Source organism: Callospermophilus lateralis, chromosome 1, assembly GCF_048772815.1.
Source record: "Callospermophilus lateralis isolate mCalLat2 chromosome 1, mCalLat2.hap1, whole genome shotgun sequence".
In the NCBI taxonomy this organism is placed as follows: Eukaryota; Metazoa; Chordata; class Mammalia; order Rodentia; family Sciuridae; genus Callospermophilus; species Callospermophilus lateralis.
This window is the reverse complement of record NC_135305.1, coordinates 48,795,185-48,818,054: the sequence shown is the minus strand read 5'-3', so window position 1 is coordinate 48,818,054 and position 22,870 is coordinate 48,795,185. Positions and strand designations below refer to the sequence as shown.

Sequence of the window (22,870 nt, the reverse complement as noted above, 5' to 3'; positions counted from 1 at the left end):
GCAAGCCTAGGAGAGATAAACATCTAGCAGAAGCTAAGTAAACATAGTCTTAAGCATTGCAACATAGGATCCAAAGAAAGGGATCTCTAGTTGTCCTATGTTTTACACCCATCTATAAACTTGTGCTCCTCACCTTTGTTGGGGTTCTGTGGCCTCAGGAGTGTCCCCTCATCTGACCATTGAAGTTCTTCTGTATCCAGTCCCTATTTGGGCACCAACTCCCTGGGCCTCTCACGTCTGAGCCATTAATTCCGAAACTGGACCAGGTGTGATGGGGATTGGAGAAAAGACAAAGAGACACACAAAGAGAGCAAAAGGTGGGGCCACATGGAACACTGCTCTCTGATGAAGAAATAGTGATCTAGAGCAAGCTCAGCACATTTATTATTTAATGTTTCATCAAAAGGTTATTTGTGGGAAAGTTTCAGCAAAGCAGGCAATCTGAAGGTCACAGTGCTGGTGAGATATTAGGGTCATCTTATTATGCTCAGAATTCTATCTCTGGGATTTGGTGACTGAGCTCAAGGCCTCCACTGGTAAGAGCTACATGCCTTTGCATGTAACCTCCTTTGCTGGTGGTACCATTGCAACTGGGCCATCTTGACCTGCACCTTCGCACAAAATGTTCCTAGTGCATTGCAGCCATGAGGAAGTCAGATCATGATTCAAATCATCACCGTTCTCTACATCCTACTCTACTGGTCATTCTTCTCTACTGGTCATCCTTCTCTACTGGTCTTCCTTTAACTTGTTATTCATTTTTGATTGGTGCTGTGTAAATACACATAAAGATGGAATTCCCTCTGGTATGCTTATATATGCATATAGCATGATTTTGTTAAATTTATGTCACATTTTCTCCCCTTTCCCATTGTTCTTCCTCCCTCTCAATCCCTTTCTTCTACTCCTGATCTTCCATATATCTTTATGATATCCAATCCCCTACCTTTTTTTCCCTTATTTTGCTCTGAAAGAAAACATTCAACTCTTCTTTCTGACTCTGGCTTGAATATTTCACTTAGCATGATGTTTTCCACTTCCATCCATTTGTTAGCAAATGCCATAATTTCATTCTTCTTTATGACTGAGTAAAACTTCATTGTAAATATATATACACCACTGTTTCTTAATCCATTTATCTTTTGATGGGCATCTAGGCTGGTTCCATAATTTGGCTTTGTGAATTATGCTGCTATAAACATTTGAGGTGGCTGTCTCACCATATATACTGATTTTAGTTCTTTATAATAAATATTAAGGAGTGGAATAGCTGGGTCATGTCGTGGTTTCATTCCTGTTTTTTTTTTCTTTTTTTTTTTTTTCTTTTTTTTTTTTGTGGCATCTCTATACTGCTTTCCAGAATAGTTATACTAATTAGCAATCCCACCAACAATATATGAGTATATCTTTTTCTCCACACCCTCGCCAACATTTATTATTATTATATATTCTTGATAATTGCCATTATGACTGGAGTGAGATGAAATCTTTGGGTAGTTTTGATTACATTTACCTGATTGCTAGAGATGTTGAACATTTTTTTCATATATTTGTTGACCATTTGTATTTCTTCTTTTGAGAAATATCTTTTTATTTATGTTAGACTTTTTTTTTGAGTTCTTTATGTATTCTAGATATTAATCCCCTGTCAAAGGAGTAGGTGGCAAAGATTTTCTCTCATTCTGTAGGCTCTATCTTCACATTCTTAATTCTTTCCTTTCTGTTCAGGAATTTTAGGGATATTATTAAGGAAGTTAGAGTCTGCACTGATAGGATGGACTATTGACCCTGTGTTTTCTTTAAGCTGTTGCAAAGTTTCTGGTCTAATTCCTGAGTTTTTGATCCACTTTGATTTGATTTTGTTTAAGTTGAGAGGTAAGGATCTAGTTTCATTTATGTACATATGTACATTTGATTTTGTTTAAGTTGAGAGGTAAGGATCTAGTTTCATTTATGTACATATTCAGTTTTCATAGCCCATTTGTTAAAAAGGCTATCTTTTCTCCAACATGTATTTTTGGCACCTTTGTCAAGTATCAGATGTCTGTAAGTATGTGTGTTTGTTGTGTCTTCTGTACTATTCCGTTGGACTTCATTTCTGTTTTGTTGCCAATACTGTATTTGTTTTGTTTTGTTTTTTAACTATAACTCTGTAGTATAATTGATCAGGTGTTGTGATGCCTCTATTTAACTGACCTTGCTCAGGATTGCTTTGGTTATTCTGGGTCTCTTTATTCTTCCAAATGAATTTTAGGCCTTTTTTTTTTTAGTTTTTGTGAAGAATGTCATAGGTATTTTGATGAGAATTGCATTGAAACTGTTTATTACTTTTAGTAGTATGGCCATTTTGACAATATTAATTCTGTCTATCCAGGAACATGGGAGGTCTTTCCATTTTCTAAGGTCATCTTTAATTTCTTTCTTCGTTGTTCTATAATTCTCATTGTAGTGATCTTTGGCTTCCTTGGTTATATTAATTATCACGTAGTTTATTTTGAGGGATAGTTTTCATTTTTTTCTCAGCAGAATCACTGTTGGAGTATATGAAAGCTGTTCATTTATGAATGTTGATACTGTATCCTTCTACTTTGCTGAATTTCCTCCTTTTGCATGATTGCTCTGGCTAGAGTTTCAAAAAATTATATTGAATAGAAGTGGTAAGAGAGACATTGTTATCTTGTTCCTGATTTTGAAGGAAATGATTTCAGTTTTTCTGCATTCTGAATGATGATGGCTTTGGCTTGTTATATAAAGCTTTTATAATGTTGAAACAAGTTCTTTTTACCCATAGTTTCTCCAGCATTTTTAACACTAATGGTTGCTATATTTTATCAAAGGTCTTTTCTGCATCTACTGAGATGATCGTGATTTTTGTCCTTAATTCTGTTTATGTGGTGATTTTACATTTATTGATTTGCGTACGTTAAACCAACCTTTGCATACTTGGGAGGAGAACCACTTGATCGTGGTGTATTATCTTCTTGATGTGTTTTTGGATGCAGTTTGCCAATATATTTTTTTTTTAAGATTTTTTTTTTTTAGTTGTAGATGGACACAGTATCTTTATTTTTATTTATTTATTTTTATGTGGTGCTGAGGATCAAACCCAGGACCTCACACATGCGAGGCAAGAGCTCTACCACTGAGCTATAACCTCAGCCCTTGCCAATATATTATTAAGGATTTTTTCGTCTGTGTTTATTAGGGATGTTGGTCTGTAGTTTTCTTTTCTTGGTGTGTCTTTGTCTGGTTTTGGGATGAGGGTTATACTGACTCCATAGAATGTATTTGGAAGTGTTCCGTCCCTTTCAATTTCATGCAATAATTTCAGAAAGACTGGTGTGTGTTCTTCCTTAAAAGGTACGGTAGAACTCAGTTGAGAATTTATCTGGTCCTGGCCTGTTACTCCATAGAATGTACTTGGAAATGTTCCCTCCCTTTAAATTTTGTGGAATAATTTGAGAAAGACTAGTTCCTTAAAGGTATGGTAGGAACTCAGTTGAGAATTCATCAGGTCCCAGCCTAGTTTTTGTTAGAAGGCTTGTAATTGCAGTTTCAATTTAGTTACTGGATATTAGTCTGTTTAGGTTTTCTGTATCTTACTGGTTCAATTTGGACAGGTGGCGTGTGTCTAGAAATTTGTCATTGTCTTCAAAAGTGTCTTATGATATCTCCTTTTTCATGTATTATTTTGTTTATTGAGTCTTCTATATATTTTGGCTAGTTTGGCTAAGGGTTTATCAATCTTATTTATCTTTTCTTTTTTTAATTTTTTTTTTTTGAGAGAGAGAATTTTAATTTTTTTTTTTTTTTTTAATTTTCGGCGGACACAACATCTTTGTTTGTATGTGATGCTGAGGATCGAACCCAGGCCGCACGCATGCCAGGCGAGCGCGCTACTGCTTGAGCCACATCTCCAGCCCCTCTTATTTATCTTTTCAAAGAATTAAATCTTTGTTGCATTGATCCTTTTTTTTTTTAAATTTTCAATTTCATTAATTATTTCCTGTCTTCTACTGATTTTGTAATAATTTATTCTTACTTTCTCAATGACCTGAAGTGGAACATAGTCTTAAGTATGTATTTAGGACCTAGTTTTTTTCTTTCTTTCTTTCTTTCTTTTTTTTGATACAGGCACTCAGTGCTATAAATTTTACTCTTAAAACCCCTTTCATATTGTCTCAGAGATTTTGATATGTTGTATCTGTAAGAATTTCTTGATTGCTTCTCTCATTTTTCTGTGATCCATTCTTCTTTTAAAAGAGTATTGTTCAATCTCCATGTGTTTACATATTTTTTATTATTTTTCTTGCTATTGATTTCTAGTTTTGTTCCATTATGATCTGATAGGATGCATGAGATTATATCAGTGTTTTTGTATTTACCCTAACTTACATTGTGACCCTAGAATGTGGTCTGTTTTGAAAAGGGTTCCATGAGTTGCTGAGAAGAAACTAAATTCAGCGGTTTTCGCATGAAATATTGGGAGGAAATATTTCTATAGATGTCTTACTAGGTCTAGTTGATTTATAGTGTTATTTAGGTTGAAGATATCTTTATTGATCTTGTGCTTGGATCTCCTGTCTATTGGTGATAAAGGTGTATTGAAATCACCCCATATTATTGTTTGGGGTCTGTCTGGAACCTTGGGACATATAGATTTACTATTGTTATATCTTGTTGGATTGTTCCCTTATGTAGTGGCTTTCTTGTTCTCTTCTGTTTGATTTTTGCTTCAAAACTATTTCATCAGATATGAGAACAGCTATTCCCTTCTTGTTTTCAGGCTCCATTTGCATGGAATATTTTTTCCATTCTTTTACTTTCGGCCTGTGAATGTTTTTTCCAATGAATCTTGCAAACAGCATAAGTTGGACCTTGGTTTTTGATCCACTTTGCTAATTGGGGAGTTGAAACTATCTACATTCCATGTTATTATTTATATGTTTGTACTTTTCTAACATTTTGGCTTATTTGCTATATTCTGTGTTGATTTTCATTTAGTTGGTGGTTGCTCTAGTGATCTTCATCTGTTTGGGAGTTTGGGGGTTGGTTTTGGGGTTCTGCTGTGCTCAGTTTATCTTTGTATATTCTTTGTTATGATTGCCCAGTAGTCATAATTCTTTTAGTTTCTCCTCCTCATGGAAAGTTTTCATTCTTTCATTGATTTTGTAAGATAGCTTTGCCAAATATAGCAATCTTGTGGCATTGTTTTCTTTTAGAGCTTGGAATATCTCATTCCAGACCTTCTTGACATTAGGATCTGAGTTGAAGAGTCAGAGGTAAGCCTTATTGGTTTGCCTGTAAATGTGACCTTACGATCTTCTCTTGCAGCTTTTAATAGTCTTTCCTTATTTTCTTTCTTAGATAATTTGGTTATCATGGGTCCTATATGCCTGTTGTAGTTGTATGTCTCATTTCTAATATGGGGAAATTTTTCTATTACTATCTGGTTGAAAATGTTCTTAATGCCATTATCCTGTATCTTCATGTTCTCTTCTATTTCAGTGACTCTCAGATTAGTTCTCTTGATGTGGTTCCAGAGTTCTTGTATATTATGATCATGATCTTTTATTCTTTTTCCTTTATTGCACACTGAGTATTCAAGTTCATATACCCTGTCTCAAGGCCTGAAGTTCTGTTTTCTGTGCAGTCTAATCTGTTTGTGATGCCTTCGGGTGAATTGCTTATTTGATTCATTGTGTCTTTTGTCTCAGAAGTTCTGATTGATTTCTTTTCATTATCTCTTTATTGAAATGGTCTTTTATCTCATATGTTTGCTTTCTTAATTTATTACTTAGATCTTTGATTTTTTGAACATTTAATAATAAGTTTTTTATACTCTTTAACAGGAATATCATCTACTTCATATCTATAGGATTGTTTGTTGGGGGATGGTAAATTTTGGGGAGCGATTTGTTTGCCTGTTTCCTCATGTTTTCAGAGGTCTAGGATTTGTGCATCAATTGAGATCTATTCCCCATTCCTCTTTTATACACATGTTCTTTTGTGTATAATTAATTGTTTCCTTATGGGAACTTCTCTCTTATTTTGATGTGTAAGTAAATATTCAGGAGTGGGATCTAAGGTCCCTCTCTTTTTGTTGGGGCCTGCTTGCTGGTTTGGGGGTTTTGTTTCCCATGTTCTATGTGTTGAAGTATTGTTGAGGCTCAAGTAGGGCTAGATTGTGTGTGGAGTAAGATTTGCTGTTACTTGGCTAAGTTGTGAGTATTGCTCAGTAGCAGGATCTCTACTCTATAACCTTAATGTCCCACTCACTTTTCAGGCTCTTTTAGGGAAAGCAGGGAGCCAGGAATAGCAATATTGTTAGCAACAGATGTACAGCCTTGAGAAAAATGTTCAATGTCTATTTTGACATCTATAACACTGCCACCTATATAGGAATTATGGGTTCAGCATTTAACATCACTACCAACAACAACAACAACAAAACCATTTACTCGATCAAGTATTGAACAACAGATTTACTATATCATCCACTGTATTAATAACCATAGCAATAATAATGGGGTAAGAATTACATAAATTATTTATTTTTTAAAATTCTCTTAATGGGATTACGGTTTCTTAAGGGAATATAAAGTAGGATGACGAGAAAGTTTGAAATGAACCGAGGAGAGGCAGGAGATAGGTAGCAGATGATGGCTATAAAGAATAAGGAGTTTAAAAAAAAAAACCCTGAAAGTAATAAAAAAAATGAAAAAGAGGAAAGAGGAATGGGAATTTTGACTATTAGTGGGAGAAAAGAGTGAAGAAGAGGCAACAAGAGGACAAAACCAACGTATTAACAAGCAAATGTTAAGATCGAAAACAACTCAAACCCACGTATAGTTTGTTATACCCCATCTAAGTCAAACTAAAGCTAACTAATAAACTGGTGAAAATGAAAACAACTAAAATGAGAGCAAAATTATATGAATACATATGTATTTTTTTGAAACCTGTTGGCAAATAAGTTAAAAATTAAAAAGTGGAATACTGGAATAAATGAGACAAAAAGGTTAAATTACTCTTAATGAGAAATGAAGGACTTATTTCCACTGAAGTGGTCAAATTTTTATTAGCAGGAATGGATTTTCATTTTTGTATTTATTTTTGGGCTCTGTAATCTTTGGGTCAAAGGGCTAGGGATTGTTAGGTTCAGCAATTTTGTGTTCTTCACTTAACTGCCAGCCTTTGTGGCTAGAAGCAGAAGCTGGTCCTAGTAGCTCTCAGCTTGCCCATCTCCCAGTATAGGGTGGGATAGACTGTGGAATGCTGACAAATTGTATATTCTTGTCATGGGGGCGGTGCAGAATTCTAAATTGGAAGTTTGAGTAACTGGGATTTGGTATCCACTGACCTTTGGAACTTTTGTCAGTGGGTGTCTGAGATTAGATCCACACCCCTGTTGATGGGGAGATGCCGATCTCTGGTGGACATCTGGGGCGCCAGCAACAAAGGGAACTCTCTGTCCTTGGTATCCAGAGCCTGTATGCCCTAGGCACAATTTTCTTTGTCCCTATTTCAGTTACACTGGTCCCGGCTCACTGGGGCTCAGTTCTAACAGGCAGTTGGAACCTTCCTTTTATGAGTTTGCAATTTCATGCCTCTGCATGCGCAGCAGCACTGGTTCCCATGCAGGTGACCCGGGTTTCCCCCAAATTATCTACCTGTGGGCCAGGAGATTTTGGTTACTTTTCACTCAACAACTTCCCCCAAAGACTGGGTCCATTGAGATCAGCCTCCCTCTTTCCCACAGGTCCCCCACCCTCACTCCCCGAAAGCCAGGTATTTTTTTATTTTGTTTTGTTCTGCTGTGCTGTCCTTTGTCTCTGCCTGCACTCCGCCTTCCTGCAGCAGCTATGGTTGCCACCAGCCAGACTGGTGTGTCTCAAGTATTGGCCAGTACTTTCAGTGTTGATCTGAAATAATGTTTACTTATTTTTTTAGTATTAGGTTCCCACCAGGACAAAGTTGTTTTGTTTTGTTTTGTTCTGTTCTGTTGGTAAGCTCAATCTTGTCTTCCTTTAGCTTTGAATGGAACCGTTTTCATTTTTTGTTACTTTTGTTTGATGCTTTGCACTTATTTCTTTTTAAAAAATTCAAAAATACCATTGTTATTTTAATTCTGGTATTTGTGGTGACTTAGAGTTGAAAATCTTGACCAGAGTTTTCTCATAGTGATGTGTTTCTTATAGTGATGTATAGAGGCATGTGTGTGTGCGTGCGCGTGCAGATCTGGCTAACTGCATATCATTAAGTTCCTTCTTCTCCTATTTTATTTCTTTCATAGTTTTTACCTTCGGACATGGCATTTTTTGTAGTTTCCATTTTGTGTAGACATAAGGCAGACTAAAAGTTTGCTTTTAGTTTGCAAGGTAATAGAAATGGTGAACTTTTTGTACATGCAGATGGGATACAGCTGATGATTGACTCAAATCAAGACTCTCCTTTCTGAGTGTTGAATTAGTGTCTGTCTGAGTTTGTATTAGCCAAATCCCAAATTATCCCAATAAATGTACCCCATACAGACAGGTTCAAAAGAAATTTAATTCATGGTTCTTGGTAAAATCATGAAAAATAACTATTTAATGCCTTTCATAATAAAATAGTCCAGTCCTTTTCCTCTTAAGTAAGGGAGGAGTAAATTATACTAGTTCTAAATATTGTTGCTATTTGAAATGTAAACCTGATTAAAAGAATTTTTGTATCTTCTTGAAGGGGTTTGATACACTCTTATTCAGGGAATAGCCATTTCATATATATATATATATCATTTCCTCCCCTTCCATTTGATTGAAAATGTTAGAAAACTACTCTGCTTCTAGCAAGCTTTTAAATCTCCTTGCTTTTGGTCCAGTTAGATGGAATGTTGGGTGAATCTTAGCTGTATCTTCTAGACCTCTAATACACCTTAAGTGTAAATCGTAGGAGTGTCCCACTGTGATGGTCTGAATTTAGGTTAACTCTCCTGTTCCCCGTTATGTATATTTGGTGGGTTTTATGCCAAGAGACAATACCCATGTGAATTTGGTCCTTTCCATACATGTCATTCAATGTTTATGATTATATTTGATTTCAGATTTGTAAAGCATCTCCCCATGATTGTCCCAAATGAAATCAGAAGATACTGTTTATTCCCTGTAAAGTGAGGGTTTTTTCCCTTTCTGTTATCATTGTATTACTGAGCATCTAAGCTTATAATTAAGATAGGTATTTATAACTGAATTTGGTTGGATAGGAAGTTTCCTTAATACCACATTATACTTTGTATTAGTAAATACAAATGACTATTATGAATTCTAACATTTCTATACTCCTAAAAATAATTCTTCAAACCAGTCTTTAAATTAATGGGAAAATGATGAAGTACATTATTATATTTATTGGTGTATGTTGATGGCAACATCATGTCTCCAGAAATGTAGTAAAATAAAATCTAACACTTAGGTTTTATTCATATTCTCCAATATAGTATGATATCACTGTACTTTCAAATTTGTTTTCTTAATATCTTAACATTATCACTTAAGTAGAAGACTGTAAATATCATTACTATCGAAATAGTGATAACTTTTTATTAATGACTTTACTTTTACAATTTATAGGATTTCTCATTTAATTTGTTTATCACTTTTTGTTTCCTAAGTATGTAATCGAATATTTTGACTGAACAACCAGTCTCCCTTCTTTCCATTGCTAGAATTGCTAGAGTTTCTTTTGGAAATAATAAGACATTATACCATAAAATATAAATCCATATAAATTAGACAACAAAGGATTACATTTTAAAGGAAAAACATTATATTTGTATCTTAGCTCAGATTAATATTAATAAATTCTAATTGACTATGATAAACTATAAACTTTGAATCTGAACTAATTTTTAAAAAACATAAATGTAATTGATTCTTTAAAAAGGGAACAGTTATTTGTTAATTTTAATTAAAATACAAAAGTGCTTATTAAGCAAACTTTGATTTCATTGTTATTTCTGTTATTATAAAGTAGAAAAATGTTTATTCTTCACCTTCGAAACTGGTACTGATTTCTAAAAACTAAATTCTGGTGTTTTCACTGATATTTTTCAAGAAACAACAGGAAAATGATCTTGATTTTTTTGTTTGTTTGTTTGTTTTTTGTTTTTTTATTTCAGCACCACCACCTCCACCACCATCACGGGGAGGACCTCCACCACCACCTCCCCCTCCACATAGCTCAGGCCCTCCTCCTCCTCCTGCCAGGGGAAGAGGTGCTCCTCCCCCACCACCTTCAAGAGCTCCCACAGCTGCACCTCCACCACCACCTCCTTCCAGGCCAGGTGTGGTCGTCCCTCCACCACCACCAAATAGGGTGTATCCTCCTCCACCTCCAGCCCTTCCCTCTTCAGCGCCTTCTGGGCCTCCACCACCACCTCCACCTCTATCAGTGGTAGGATCAGTGACAGCACCCCCACCACCTCCACCTCCGCCTCCACCAGGGCCACCACCTCCCCCTGGCCTCCCTTCTGATGGGGACCATCAAGTTCCAACTCCTGCAGGAAACAAAGCAGCTCTTTTAGATCAAATCAGAGAGGGTGCTCAGCTAAAAAAAGTGGAACAGAACAGTCGACCAGTGTCCTGCTCTGGAAGGGATGCGCTTTTAGACCAGATACGACAGGGTATTCAACTGAAATCTGTAAGTAATATGCTCTTTCATTTTAGATCATTGATTACAATGGAATTTTAAAGTAATCTATAAGATATCTTTGAAAAGTTTGTTAATCTTTTTTCTCTTGCTATAATTTATAATTTTTTTAATTTTTTATTTGTTTTAATTAGTTATACATGACAGTAGAATGCACTTATATACTTTGATATACATAGATGGTATATAATTTCTCATTTTTCTGAGTATACATATTGTAGAATATAATTTATAATTTTTAACCCTATAGATTTTTAAATATTTTTAGATACAATGAAATGCACAAATTTTTAGTTTAGATAATAAGTTCCTATAGCTATATAACCCATACTTCTACATAAAATGTAGAACATTCTGTATCCCAGAAAGTTACCTTATGCCTCTTACCAGTTAGTTGCTCCCAAAACATTCACTGATGTGATTGCCTATTCTTTTTTTTTTTTTTTTTGGTACCAGGGATTGAACTCAGGGGCACTTGATCACTGAGCCACATCCCCAGCTCTATTTTGTATTTTATTTAGAAACAGAGTCTCACTTTTGCTGAGGCTGGCTTTGAACTCGGGATCCTCCTGCCTCAACCACTGGAACCACTGCAATTACAGGAGTGTGCCACCACACCCTGCTTATTGCCTATTCTAAAATTTAATATAAATGGAATCTTATAGTATGTTTACAGTTCATTGTTCTATATTTTATTTTTAAATAAAAGATACTTTTAAAAGAATCATTATTAAAGTAAGGGGAATTTAAAATACCAATTGCAAATACCAATTGCAATCACTTTGGTAAATCCAAACTAGTAACTTTATGAAAACTAAATCAAATTCGAATGATTCCATGTTTTAGACTAGTAAAGAATCAGGTGCCACCAAAAAAAAAAAAAAAAAATTGAAAGAGTTCTAATAGAATTTCTGACACTGAAGGCTGATAACTTTTGGACAAGATGATCATCATTTAATCCTTTAGATCATTTAATCTTTTAGAGGTTGACAAACTTTTTTGATAACAGACCAGATTTTAAGTATTTAGACTTATAGGCCATATGGCCTTTTGTTATTTTTTTTTAAGAGAGAGAGAATTTTAATATTTATTTTTTAGTTTTCTGCAGACACAACATCTGTGTTTGTATGTGGTAATGAGGATCGAACCTGGGCCGCACGCATGCCAGGCGGGCGCGCTACCGCTTGAGCCACATCTCCAGCCCTGGTCTTTTGTTATAAGCACCCAAATCTGCTGCTGTACCATAAAAGCTGCTATATATAGTACATAAATAAAAGAATGGACTTGGTGTGGTATAAAGCTTTATTTTTAGACACTGATGGCAGTGTTGCACTCCTATTTAGTGTTCTCTGTTTTATATTACCTGATCACTAATGAGTGGTCCTGGCCGCTGTTAAGAGCCTCCTGCAGAAATATCGAACTCTAAAACTTGGGATTTTCTGTTTGTGGACTGCTATACTAGTAATAGTATTACATACAACAGCTAAACTTAAGTACTTATGAATGAATCTGTGTCTTATGGAGAGCTACATGGAATTTTTTTTAGAGAACACAGCGATATTTAGCCCAGAAAGAAAAGTAGTTAGTAGAAGAGTTACCAAAAAACCAAATGAAAAATTTGTCTTAATAAAGTTATTAAGACAATTTTCTATGGAAAATATTTTTCTTTGGAAAATTTTATTCCTTGGAAAAGGATTTAAAATTTCAAATAAATAAAAATGTTTAAAAACTTGTGTGATTATTTAGTATAGCTGTGCTATTTCATCTTCTTTGTTTTTGTTTTGTGGTACTGGGGATTGAACCCAAGGCCTTGTGCATGTGAGTAAGCACTGTATCAACTGAGCTATATCCCCAGCCCTATTTAATCTTTTTACCAATATTATAACAATGGGTAATGGAAGTTCAGAGACAGAATTAATAAAATTAATATGTAAAAATATATTTGTCTCATTTTAGTACTTAGAGAAGTACTTTCTAAATTGTAAATTTTTTCCATTACATTTTTTTTCCTCTTTTTTTAATATGAATGTGGAAATAGGGGCTGGTTTCTGAATAAATGAATTTTTAATCAAAATCTTTAGTTTTTTCTTTTGTATTGTTTTATTTCCTGAATATAGTTTGGAGGAAATGGAAGTAATTTCTGCCAGGGATAGTTAATTATTTGCCATGTGAGACAGGTACAGTTTCAGAACTTCTAAATACTGCCCAGGTTTATAAAATAATGTCCTTTAATAATAGTTTTGAAGTTTTATCATATAAGATTCTTGGGTGCTGGAATGTGCAGAAATTATTATTCACTTTTGGGGGGAATATTTAGTTTTTTTCTTCTTAATTTAGCTAATCCTGACTGGGCTTGAAATTTTGATTGCTTGCTTTTTAATTTTTCAAAATAAAGAGGGGATACTAAGAAAGTAAGACATTCTGAAGACAGATTCTTTGCTAAGGATTTACAGTTGAATATTTATAATTTTGTATTCCAAGGTGTCTGATGGCCAAGAGTCTGCACCACCAACACCTGCACCCACTTCAGGAATTGTGGGTGCATTGATGGAAGTAATGCAGAAAAGGAGCAAAGCCATTCATTCTTCAGGTAGCTTGCATATGTTTGTGTGTATGTGTGTGAAAGAGAATTTTATTGCTTAAAATTCTGCTGTTTTTATTTTTACAACTGTCTTTGTTAGCTTTTTCTCTGCTAATGAGTAATTAACTGACTTATTGCCCCTGTAATTAGTCTATCTTAAAATTTACAAATGCTAGCACACCACAACCATAGCTGTAAAGTGGAAGAACTTTGGAAAAGTGGTAATTGTATTTCCTGTATTGAGAAATACTAATAGAATCTGATTGCCAAGCAACCTCTAGACAAAGCTTGTGATTTCTGGATCTCATTCCTGTTATGTTCTAATGACAGAAGAAATTCAGAAGGTTTCTCTGGTTTCAGAGGATTAGAAAATTAGGAATATTCTATAGATTGTGGGGTTTGTTAAAGAATACTTTTTTGACACATGCCTATAATCTCAGTTACTTGAGAGAATGAGACAGGGGGACTGAAAGTTTGAGGCCAGCCTGGGCAGGTTAGGGAGAACCGAGAGCTGGGGATATAGCTAAGTGATAGAGCACCCTCGGGTTCAATCCCCAATAAGTACTCCCCCCAAACAAGCATATTTTTATCATTTTAATTTTCTTATTTGTTACATGGAGAGAATTCACATATCAAATGATTGATGGTGAGAATTAAATAATATGTAACCAACAGATTACCTAGCACATAATAGGTGCTCAGTAAATATTACTTTCCTTTTCTTTGTTTCTCTATAAGGAGATAGATATCTTAAGATCCTTGAACAACATTATACAAATTACAAAGACAAAAAAGACTAATTATTCCATAAATATTTGTGAAGGAGTAATATTAAAATTATAACAAAACAGTAAAAATCCTTGCCTTCATGAAATAAGCTTTCTTGTGAGAGAGTCCAAAAAATATACAAAACAAATTAGAAAATATAAAGCAGAAAAGGGCAAGGGAGTTATAGGCTGTAGGAGGGAGGTTCATTTTGGAATAGTCCCAACTTAGGTGACGTTTATGGAAAAACCTGGAAGGAGTAAAACATGTTTAAAAAAAAGCAATATCTGGGAAAAGCATCAGATAGAAAGAACAGCAGGTGCAGGGTACCTGAGGCTACGGAACAATAAGATCCATATGGTGGGAGCAAGAGAGAGAGAATAGTAAGGAATGAAACAGGGGAAAATTAGTAATGCTTTGAAGACCATTGATTTTTACTCTGAACTCGATGGGAAGCCATCATAGGAATGACAGTGATCCATGCAAGAGATGATAGAGGTTTGAACTAGATTTCTTGTACTAATCAGAAATGGTTGGTTTTATTTTGAATGCATAGATCACTGGAGTTACTGATAGGTCAGAAGTGAGCAGCTTAAAAGGTGGAATTTCTTTAACAGAAGAGCAAGTTTAAGGGGAAAGATTAGGAATTTGGCTTTGGTACATACTGTATTTGAGATACCTATTCAAAATTCAAATTTAAGAGTTGATTTGGTTATACGCCTAGGATTCATGGACAGGGTCTTATTAATATAAATTTGCATGTCAATAAGCTGTACATAGATACGTGTTATTGAAGGTTATGGAACTGGTTGAGATTAGCAAAGTGGATGTGGAAAAGAAAAGGTCTAGCTGGGCACTGTGGCACACGCTTATAATCCCAGTGACACAGGAAGCTGAGGCAGGGGAATCGCAAGTTTGAAACTAGCCTCAAAAGGGCTTAGGATGTGGCTCAGTGGTAAAGTGTCCCTGAGTTCAATAACCCAGTATTAAATAAATAAATAAACAAACAAACAAAGAGAAAGAAGAAAAAGCCTAATAATAATAAGGTCTGAGGAATACAGAATGTAGCATTTAGAAGCCCGGTGAAACAAATGTTTGAAGGAGGACAGGATAATCATCTGGGTCAAATGGTATTCTGGCCAAATTAGGAAAGAAAATATAAAAGATAACTTTATATATGGAAGATGCTCAAGAAAAATTTTGATAGCTGCCAGTGTCAAAGAGACAAATTAAAGATTCACATTTGATCAGATAGGTTGCTGTAAAATAGATGATGATGAGAACACATTTTTTTCTTTTGATATCTCTGGGTTTTGCTAAATACTTCCCTATAGTGATTTAAAAAAAAAAAAGACAATTTTTAATAGTCATGCAAGTTGTAATGAACTTATAATGTGGTTCATATAATGAATATATAACATACTTTGTGTATTTGACCCCTTTTCATTTTACTGTTATTTCTATGCTAGTACCAGAAGATAGAATTACTAGCTGTTTCCTCTTTTTCACCAAGGAGGAGCAATTGATGATAATTTCTACCTTTGGTCACTCTCAATGCTAGCATAGTTAGGTGTACTTGATGCTTTTATCCAGGTGAAGTTCTTTTTTTTTTGGATACCAGGGATTAAACCCAGGAACACTTAACCACCAAAACACATCACCAGGCCTTTTTTCTATTTTATTTAGAGACAGAGTATCACTGAGTTGCTTAGTGCCTCACTTTTGCTGAGGCTGGCTTTAACTTGTGATCCTCCTGCCTCAGCCTCCCAAGCCACTGGAATTACACGCACATACCACTGCACCCAGCTTATCCAGGTAAAGTTTTGAAGCATAACTAGCAAAAACTTTGGAAAGCACCTTATTTCTATTGCTGGAAAAGTAAACAGAAGTTGTAATATGTAGTCAGTTGAACTGTTTTGCAAGTGTATTCTGTAACAATTTAGAGCTGACTTTCAGACTTAAATAACTACTAGCTATTATTGTTAAGAATAATAATAACTCATAGTATTATTATAATAAAAGAAATAACTTAGTTTGGAGCCAAGAAAAGATATCTTTGCTCCTCTCTGGCTTTTGTTAATTTCTAAGTTCTAATACTAGAGCTGACGTATTTCTTTATAGGACCTTTAAATATATATATATCTGTTCTATAGTGGGGAAAATAAAAGAAAAAGACAGATCTATACATCTAGCAAACATATATGTCACATACTTCTTTTTCTTATTGTCTATTATTAACAAGTGAAAGTGTTTGGGTCCTGTCTTTCATTGCCAACTTGGCTTGCATGGGTTGTATGGGATATGTACTTCAAAGGTTAGTAATTATGACAAGCTGATAAAAACATAGAAGTGTGCTCTCAGAAATTGACAACATTTAGATATTTGTTCATTCAGGAAGTCTAGTTGAACAGCTCCTGTGAAGCACTGTTTTCTGGTATTAAGGATACAATAATGAAAAGACAGGTGAAGTCCCTAATTTCATAGAGCTTGTATTCTAGTGTGAAGGCCATGAACCTAAAGACATGTAAGAATGTCAGACAGGAGTGTTGTAGGAAAATGAAACGGGAAAGACACTTACTGATTGTGGAGGAGAGTTATACTTTACAGAGGCTAGTCAGAAAACCCCTCCAAGAAGGTGGGGTTTTAGTGAGTCCTCAAAGATGAGAAGACTCAGGCAGACAGAAAACAAGGATAAAGTTGGCATGTTTGAGTGACAGAAAGAAGGCATCTTACTAGAAATTGTGAATCAAAGGAGATGGCATTATGAGAAAGGCTTGGAGAACACTGAGAAATGATGACTGGGAAATCATGTAGGGATTTTTAGAATTGAGGTCACATCAGATTTTATTCAGAGCAATGCTTGGCCACAGGAGGCCTCTAGGGGTAGCAACATGAGATTTTTTTTAAATTCGGAATGTAAATAGTGTCACTCCGTTTGCTCTGATGCAAATGGACTAAACAATCTAAGCAAGATACAGTGATGGTGTGGGAGTAACCCTGGATGTGGTGGGAAGGAGTAAATTGGATTGGATGGTGAAAAAAAAAGAGGAATCATTAATAATTTCTGGGTTCTTGACCTAATTACTTGAGAGAATTGATGCCATTAATTGAGATGAAACTGACTAGAGCAGAGATGGAGAAGAAGACTGGGGAGAGAAAAAACTTCACAAGTTTTAAATTTGAGAATCCACATGAAGAGTACAAGAAGGCAGTTGGATTTTTGATTTGTAAGTCTGAAAGTCAGAAAAACCAAACCAAATGTAATATAACACATTAATATTAAGCACACTGGATAGGCTGGGATGGGGAGTACTGGGTGGTGAGGCTCTCTTGCTTCACATGAGTGAGGTCCTCAGTTCTATCCCTACTACAGGGAGAGAGGGAAAAATCACAGGTTGAAATTTGTTTCATAGATACCAAGATAGAACCCAAATCTTGGAACTTCTGTTCTAATCTTTGGTTTAACTATCACACTCTTTGGATGTATTTCATTAAATTTTAAACTATCTTATTAACTAGATTTCTCCAAGAATTAAATGGATTATGTTTTCAGAGTATTTGGAGAACTCACCCAAGAATTATGTAACATTTATATTTTCATTGTCTTGATGATTTTCTTCTAGATGAAGATGAAGATGAAGATGATGAAGAAGATTTTGAGGATGATGATGAATGGGAAGACTGATCTATATATTATATATATATTTTTAAGGTGAAATACTAAACACTACTTTCTGTCTATGGATTCTGTAAAATTATCATGTAAATGTTCTACCAATTTGCTGTATATTTTTGTTGCCTTTTTTGCTTTTTTTTTTAATTAATCTGTGCAATACCTCATTTAATCTGTAAAGGTTTGTCATAATCCTCTACAAAGCTACTCCCTGTTACTGTGTACAAGTTTACACCAGGATGCTCACTTGATTTGTGAATATATTTCATTCCATCAACAAGGGAGTTTAAATACTATATGTGAGACTGACAAAAACCTTAATGTAATTTAGTTATAATGCCAGAAGGAAAACACTATTTTCATACCCTACTTTTTCTGTACCTAAATTTTCTTATTAAAATCTATTATAGCACTACATTCTTTTTTAAGTGATGTAAACCTTAGTTTCTTTAGCCCCTTCATTTTGAATACAATGCTACATATGAATGTTGAAGTTGATACCTTGCACAGTTCTCTAGACATCACTACACTGATGCCATTTTTCAAATTTTAGCAATATGCTCTGTATGACATCTCTACAAAGATCCCAGTATGGGAAATCAGTTATGCCTCTTACAGCAGCATTGTTGTTACTGGCACAGTAGTGGTGTTTGCAGGCTGGAACCACAGGGAACCCTTCCTTACATACCTGTACTTGATTGTGGTTATGTTTATGCTGTAACAAATGTGACAGGCTTTTTGGCAAAACTCTTAAAAAAAATATTTTTGGTATTATTCTGAAACATTATTTAAGTTGGAGTTTAGAGACTTTGGGGTAGTTTTATTCTTCATGAACCATATGGTCATTCTGTTTTTCAGTTTGTATAGATTGAGGCCTTCAAAAATGCCAACCATAAATATCAAATTAATTGGCAAAGGTATGTACTGTAATGCTGAACCTAACATATTGTATATTTTTCTTTTGATAATTTCCCAAGGTTTTTGTCAAATGTCAAGTGAAGGGTTACATTTTTCTTAAAAGATTGATGGTCCAAATGTCAATTTTCTTGAAACACATAACTGATTCTGATTTAATAGTTTTTTTTAAAAAAATAAAACCTTACAACCTGCACATTTGTTTATGCATACTAAATGGTGTGTTAAAATTAGGGTGTCCTTTCCTCTTTACAATACACTAATTCACCTAAAGATGGTCATTCATATTTATAGTGCTAATTATCATATCTACCTACTTTGAATTTTAGGTAGAAAATTATCTGATTTAAATACAGACATATTTTTCTCACATTGAGTCATATGCAGAATGTAGTTCCAAATGTATTTCATTACTATAGTCATGATACCCAACTAAAAATTATTCTATCTAGAATTGTTTCGACCAAAATCTAGTATTGGCATGATCTTGACAGGCTGGACCTGCAAGATGTGGCTTGAATTTTAACCAGTTTATCACATAATCTCTAGTGATCATGCATCTAGTTATCATAAAAATAATTTAAGAGGTTTAGTTGATGAAAGCAGTAAGTGGTGCAGTAAAATAGTTAAGTTATTCAAAGAATGTTACCTTCCTTGCAAGAGTAATTTAAGCACATGGGAAAGATTCTAGATTTTTGTTTCTTGTAAAAACAGCGCCCTTTGCTGCTAGAAACCTTTTCTGCTTACTATCATTTTTATTGTGGCTTTAGCTCAGTGAGTCTGGTGTGGATAAGGTTGGACAGCTACTAACCAATAAAATCAAAATTTTGTGCAAATATTAACTAGGACATTATAATTATTTTAAATAAATAACATTAAGTCTGGTGCAGTGGCTCATACCTGTAATCCCAATGACTTGGAAAGCTGAGGCAGGAGGATTACAAGTTTGAGACCAGCAACTTAGCAAGACCCTGTCTCAAAATAGAAAGGTCTGGGATGTAGCTCAGTGTTAAAGCACTGCTGAGTTCAATCCTCCAGTTCTGAAAAAATTAATTTCATTAAACATGTCTTTTTTATGACATTATAAAAAATGTTTTAAGTGGCCTAGAAATGTAAGGTAATGCCAATTTAAGATGTTTCTTAACTTTTGACCAAGGAATTCAGGATTTTCTATCTAACTCTGGTATGATAAGTATTTATCAGGAGCTTCTCTGAGCAGAGGATATCAATTCTCAGAGTTGGAAACACACATAAAAGATGGGTATATAATTTGCCAAAGGCAATTGAGTTTGTTCTTTTTTCTTAAGGAGAAAAAGACCTTTTTGTTGTGATTGCACAAAGTCTAAGTTTCTATTGGTTGAAACACAACAGCTGTGGAGTTCAGTCCAGGCATAAAAACTACATCTTCTTTACTGAGTAAGATAAAGTTTGCATGTTTCAGTCCTCCACTGTTCTGCACTGTGGGCAGCACTATACCTGTGCATTGTCTGAAAGCCTCCCATATATACTCCAGCGAAATGATTGTCTGGTAGCCTTCGCATTTAACAAACTAGCATGAGGCTTTTTATATCTAAATGCTATGTGATAGACAATTTCAGCTAGCCACATATTGTATGTATGAGATTCATAAAAATTTTCAATCATTCATTTCCATTTATCAACTGAAATTTTGTTTAGTATGTGATTTTTTTTTTCTTGAATTGTATAGTGAATAGGATGTTGCACTGGTGGCAATTCATCATGGAGCATAATAAAATTAATTTGGCCCAAATAGCATAAAATGGTGTGTTTTTATTTGTTGATTAAAAGACTAAAATAGGTAACAAAATCCTTAAACTATGGAGAAGACCAAAGCATACTCAGCAACAAATGATGGTGGTTGAAGTTTTTAGCAGACTTCATGCCTAAGAGTTGGAGTGTGCCATTAAATAAACATGGTGAGCAAGAAACTGTTACACCCTGTTCTGTTGGGAAACATGACAGCTGCTCAGCAGTTCCCCTGGAAGCCAGTGAGTGCTGTTGAACACAGGGCATTCACATCACAAGGTCACACTGTTTGGAACTCTTCCGCATACCAAAAATGTTAAAAGTTTTCTAAATTAGAATGATATTGAATTTTACTGGTAGTTTCAGTAAACGCCAAATACAGCAGTTCATGTGAGCCATAAATAGTTTTCAATAAACAGTATCAAAGATGGTGCTCTTTTTTAAACAGGAAATTCAGTTTTTGATAGAATTTTTCTGTTCCACTGACTCTGGCAAAGTGGGTGCCTGTAGATTAAACTGAGTTATGGAATCCAGAGTGTAGGTTGCTACAGAATGCCTTTCAAGAGCTTCAGCCAAAGTTAACTAATATTTCAAGAATAGTAGGTTCTATTAAAAAGTTGTCTGGGGCTGGGGTTGTGGCTCAATGGCAGAACCCTTGCCTCACACATGTGAGGCACTGGGTTTGATCCTCAGCACCACATTAAAACAAAGATATTATGTCCATGTATAATTAAAAAAAAAAAAAAAAAAAAACCTTAAAAAATAAAGTTGTTTCTGATGTACGAATGTGAGCCCTTAAGAATGTATTAGAATGTATTAAACAAACTTAAAAGAATTTTTAAAGAGAAAAGTACCTCAGAATTGTCCTGACACATCATATTTATCTAATCAACAGATTCTGAAATGACTGCTTTAGGAATGGAGCTCCTCAAGGACAAGAACAGTGATAAGGCCTATTTATAGTGCAACAGAAAATCCTTTGTGGAATAGTTGACGAATTTTACCTTGCACTTTTTTTTAAATGACACTCTCCCATCTTGCCTTTTAAATACAGCATTCTCTCATAATCTTTCGATCATTTATTTGTGGATTTTATTTTAACTCTTGTTTTTATGGAAACCATTAGGAAAAGATGAAGATGTGGTAAACTGTCTGTTATGAGTATGATGAGGAACAGGCTTTGCAGCTAATGATTAAGACCCTCTTCTGTATGTGATATATACTATCCTTTGTTACCTTGAGGAACCTATGCAGATATTTGCCTTTCCAGATACTTCTGCCGTAGCATTAAAAAGAAATGCACATTGATGATTGTACTGTTGATGCTGTATTTAATTTTACACAAATTCAGTGTAAATCTTAACTGGTCCTCTGCACCATCATCAAGACAAATGAAGTTATGAATGCTACACAATTTGAGTAAAATAATAATTTATAAGCAATTTTCAATTTAGCTTTTTGTCTTTTAGGAAATTTCTAGTATATTTGAAGTGGCTCCTGAATTCCTTATACTCTTACTTCAGTAAGATTCGTTTTTTTCTTAATTTTCTATTTAGGTGAGAATTTATTTTCAACATTATCTAATTGCATTATGGAACATGACCAAAACACTGTTTTAGGCCTTGAATTGGTTGGCATATCATGACCTAGAATTTAGTTTAGTTATTGCTATTTTCATCAAGGCCTACTTCTAAAGATTTTTAAAAGCATCAATATCAACTAAATAGACATTAAGGTACAACAGGGGAGTAAGAAGGTCCCATCCACTCTGACATCCTTTAAAAGATTTATTTCACAGTTGAAAGACATTTGGAGACCGTCAAGCTATATTGGAAGAAATAGGCACGTAGGCATTATCAAGACCACACTCTCAATTCCACAGAAAAGGGTACCATATTCAGAGTGGTTGTGACAAGGCTTATCAGTTCAAGGACTCTCAGAAGCCACATTTGACTACTAGTTTACTCCTTTCCCTGCACCATAATATTGTTGCATCCTTGTTTTATATTTTTCTTAAAAATAAGCCACAGATTTAGTTTATTTCTGAAAGATATGACCGCAGACTACACCCTTTCTCACATATTATCTGGGTGTTGATAGAAGCCACCAGCATCCTGTGCCCATCTCTGCCCAGAAAAGCTGGCTTGCTTTGAGAAGTCAGCTTCCGACCAAGCATGTGATGGTGTCTTGGCTCATTGATGGCGGTCACCCTACATTGCCCAAGCGTTTGGTCATCATAGGGTACTTCTGCCATTTAGTACTGGGTTGAAATGAGGTTGAGCTTTTGATTATACATCCAAATTACTTTTACTATTTTCTTATGGATGTAAATAGGCATTGTCTTTTCTTAGATGTAAATATTTTAAAAACTTTACAATCGATTTGTCTGACAAGTTTCAGATTACATCTTTCTGAATAGTTCAATCAACAGCTGCACTGAAAATTTAAAGACCGGGAGTTCTTCCAAGAGCACAAGGACA

General features: G+C 34.8%; 1 protein-coding gene across 2 annotated transcripts in view; it reads left to right on the top strand.

Annotated features, from left to right (window-relative positions):
• Wasl (WASP like actin nucleation promoting factor) overlaps positions 1-20,404 on the top strand; it is a 73,759-nt gene extending 53,355 nt beyond the window's left edge. For both annotated transcript variants that reach the window (XM_076834249.2, XM_076834239.2), the window contains 3 exons: positions 10,160-10,680; positions 13,171-13,279; positions 17,659-20,404. In XM_076834249.2, coding sequence (XP_076690364.1) covers positions 10,160-10,680; positions 13,171-13,279; positions 17,659-17,720 — 692 coding nt within the window. In that variant the 3' untranslated portion in view covers positions 17,721-20,404. The remainder of the gene's footprint in view (positions 1-10,159; positions 10,681-13,170; positions 13,280-17,658) is intronic.
• The last annotated feature ends 2,466 nt before the right edge of the window (positions 20,405-22,870 follow it).